This window comes from Passer montanus, unplaced genomic scaffold (assembly GCF_014805655.1).
Source record: "Passer montanus isolate IOZ18808 unplaced genomic scaffold, ASM1480565v1 scaffold1699, whole genome shotgun sequence".
In the NCBI taxonomy this organism is placed as follows: Eukaryota; Metazoa; Chordata; class Aves; order Passeriformes; family Passeridae; genus Passer; species Passer montanus.
The window spans coordinates 1-3,492 of record NW_024364259.1 but is presented as its reverse complement, the minus strand read 5'-3'; the positions used below and the strand labels follow the sequence as shown (position 1 = coordinate 3,492).

General features: G+C 58.7%; 1 protein-coding gene across 1 annotated transcript; it reads left to right on the top strand.

Annotated features, from left to right (window-relative positions):
* Positions 1–627: 627 nt before the first annotated feature.
* Positions 628–3,477, top strand: LOC120499748 (purine nucleoside phosphorylase-like; the record flags this gene model as incomplete). The annotated part of the gene is made up of 4 exons (XM_039703796.1): positions 628–747; positions 907–1,204; positions 2,532–2,635; positions 3,292–3,477. Coding segments are annotated over exons 1-4 (708 nt in total), but the record flags the coding sequence as incomplete, so codon positions are not given.
* Between the last annotated feature and the right edge of the window lie 15 nt (positions 3,478–3,492).

The window sequence follows — 3,492 nt, the reverse complement described above, 5'->3', positions numbered from 1 at the left end:
CAGTGACCCCAAACCCCCTCCCAGTATAACCCAGTGCCCCCCAACGCCCTCCCAGCACAAACCAGTCTCACCAGTAGGGGCGGGGGCAGGCGATGCGCTGGGCCGAGGCGCGGCACACCAGCAGGCAGTTGCAGGGGCACCGCACGTACTTCTTCCCGCCAGGGGCCGTCCTGATTGGCTGCCGCCGCGCGGGGGGCGGGGCCTCAGCCGGGACACGCCCCCCCCCCCCCCCCCCCCCCCCCCCCCCCCCGAAAACCAAAAAAAAAAAAAAAAAAAAAGGGGGGGGGAAGAGAGAACTGGGGGGGGGGGGGGGGGGGGGTCACGGGGTCACCCCGGGGTCACCCCGGGGTCACCCCGGGGTCATTTGGGGTCATCCCCGGGGTCACCCCAGGTCACCCCGGGGTCATCCCCCAGATACCAGTCCATACTGGTCCATACTGGATTATATTGGTCCATACTGGTTTATATCGCTTTATATGGGTTTATATTGGTTTGTACTGGTCCATACTGGTTCAAACTGGTCCATACTGGTTTATACTGGTCTCTCCCATCCCAATTATGAGACCTGTACCAGTCCATACCAGTCCATACTGGTCCATACTGGTTTATATCGCTTTATATGGGTTTATGTGGGTCTATGATGACCCAAACTGGTCCGTACTGGTCCATACTGGTTCATACTGGTCTCTCCTGTCCCCCAGCTACGAGGCGTGCGCGGAGGCGGCGCGCTGGCTGCGGGCGCGGCTGGTCCGTACTGGTTTATACTGGTCCATACTGGTTTATATTGCTTTATATGGGTTTATATGGGTTTGTACTGGTCCGTACTGGTTCATACTGGTTCATACTGGTCCATACTGGTTCAAACTGGTCCAAACTGGTCCAAACTGATCTCTCCCATCCCCCTAGATTCCAGTCCATACTGGTCCATACTGGTTTATATCGCTTTGTATGGGTTTATATGGGTTTATATGGGTTTATACTGGTTCATACTGGTCCGTACTGGTCCATACTGGTTCATACTGGTCTCTCCTGTCCCCCAGCTACGAGGCGTGCGCGGAGGCGGCGCGCTGGCTGCGGGCGCGGCTGCGGGAGGCGCCGCGCGTGGCGCTGGTGTGCGGCTCTGGGCTGGGGGCGCTGGCGCAGGAGCTGCGCGACCCCCAGAGCCTGGAGTACCGCGACATCCCGCACTTCCCGCGCAGCACCGGTACTGGGAGCACTGGGAGCACTGGGACAGACTGGGAGGGACCGGGAGGGACCGGGAGCCGCGGTAACCGGGGTTACTGGGGGTACTGGGAGCACTGGGAGCACTGGGACAGACTGGGAGGGACCGGGAGGGACCGGGAGCCGCGGTAACCGGGGTTACTGGGGGTACTGGGAGCACTGGGAGCACTGGGACAGACTGGGAGGGACCGGGAGGGACCGGGAGCCGCGGTAACCGGGGGAGGGACTGGGATAGACTGGGACAAACTGGGAGCACTGGGAGCGGGGTTAGCGGGGTCACTGGGGTCACTGGGAGCACTGGGAGGAAGAGTTCTGGATGGTTCTGGGGAATTTGGGGGATTTTAGGTGATTTTTGGGGCATTTGAGGTGATTTTGGGGGGATTTTAGGTTGTTTTCAGTAGTTTTGGGGCAGTTTGGGGGGAAGTTTTGGGGTGGCTTTGGGTGATTTTGGAGATTTTTGGGAGTTTTGGGGCATTTTGGGGGGATTTCTTGGGATTCGGGGTGGTTTGGGTGGATTTGGGGGAGTTTTGGGGTTCTGAGGAATTTTGGGTGCTTTTGGGGGATTTCACGGGGTGATTTTGGGGCGGTTTGGGGTCATTTCTGCTGGTTTTAGGTGATTTGGGTGTTTTGGGACTGGTTTTGGGGTATTTTGGGTGTTTTGGGTTGATTTTGGGATATTTTGGGTGTTTTGAGGTATTTCGGGTGGTTTTGGGGTGATTTTTGTGTATTTTGGGTGGTTTGGGGCTGATTTGGGGTGATTTGGGGTGTTTTTGGGGTGATTTTGGGTGGCTTTATGGGATTTGTGTGGTTTTGGGCTATTTTTGGGTGGTTTTGGGTTGATTTTGGGGTGATTTCAGGTGCTTTTGGGTTGATTTTGGGTGATTTCAGGTGGTTTTGGGTTGATTTTGGGTGATTTCGGGTGGTTTTGGGCTGATTTTGGGGTGTTTTGGGGTGATTTTTGTGTATTTTGTGTGGTTTTGGGTTGATTTTGGGTGATTTCTGGTGGTTTTGGGTTGATTTTGGGTGATTTCGGGTGGTTTTGGGCTGATTTTGGGTGATTTCAGGTGTTTTTGGGTTGATTTTGGGGTATTTTGGGGCGGTTTTGGGCTGATTTTGGGTGATTTCAGGTGTTTTTGGGGTGATTTTGGGGTATTTTGGGGCGGTTTTGGGCTGATTTTGGGTGGTTTCGGGTGGTTTTGGGGTGATTTTGGGGGTATTTTGGGTGTTTTTGGGCTGATTTGGGGCGTTTCCATCGCCCCCGGGGCTCGCCGTGCCCGGGTGGGCGTGGTGACTGCCGGCCCCGCCCCCAGTGCAGGGCCACGCCGGGCGATTGGTCGTCGGCCGCCTGGGCTCCACCCCCTGCGCCGTCCTGCAGGGGCGCTTCCACCTCTACGAGGGCTACAGCCCCGCCCAGGTGAGGCCACGCCCCCCCACGGCCCCGGGACACGCCCACTGCAGGTGGGACACGCCCACACACTGCTGGGACACGCCCACAAAGAGCTGGGACACGCCCCCTCCCATGCCTGGCCCCCCTTGGCCACGCCCCCCTGGCCACACCCACGAGGCGTTAATGGCTCTGCTGGCCACGCCCCCTGACCCCAAACTGACCAATGAGTGACCGCTGACCCTTGAGTGACCCCTGAGTGACCACTCATTGGTCAGTTTGGGGTCAGTTTGGGGTCAGTGGTCACTCATTGGTCACTCATTGGTCACTCATTGGTCACTCAGTGGTCACTCAGGGTCACTCAGGGTCACTCAGGGTCACTCAGGGGTCACTCATTGGTCACTCAGGGTCACTCAGGGTCACTCAGGGTCACTCAGGGGTCACTCAGGGTCACTCAGGGTCACTCAGGGGTCAGTGGTCACTGATGGTCAGTGGTCACTCACTGGTCACTCACTGACCATTCCAGGTGGTCATTCCCGTGCGGACGCTGGCCCTGCTGGGCGTGCACACGCTGGTGCTGACCAACGCCGCGGGGTCACTCATTGGTCACTCAGTGGTCACTCAGGGTCACTCAGGGTCACTCAGGGGTCAGTGGTCACTCAGTGGTCACTCACTGGCCGTTCCAGGTGGTCATTCCCGTGCGGACGCTGGCCCTGCTGGGCGTGCACACGCTGGTGCTGACCAACGCCGCGGGGTCGCTGCGGCCGGGGCTGACCGCTGGTCACCTGCTGGTCATCCGCGACCACATCGACCTGCCCGGCCTGGCCGGGCGCTCGGCCCTCGTGGGGCCCAATGACGACAGGTGGGCTTTGGGGGGAAACACGGGG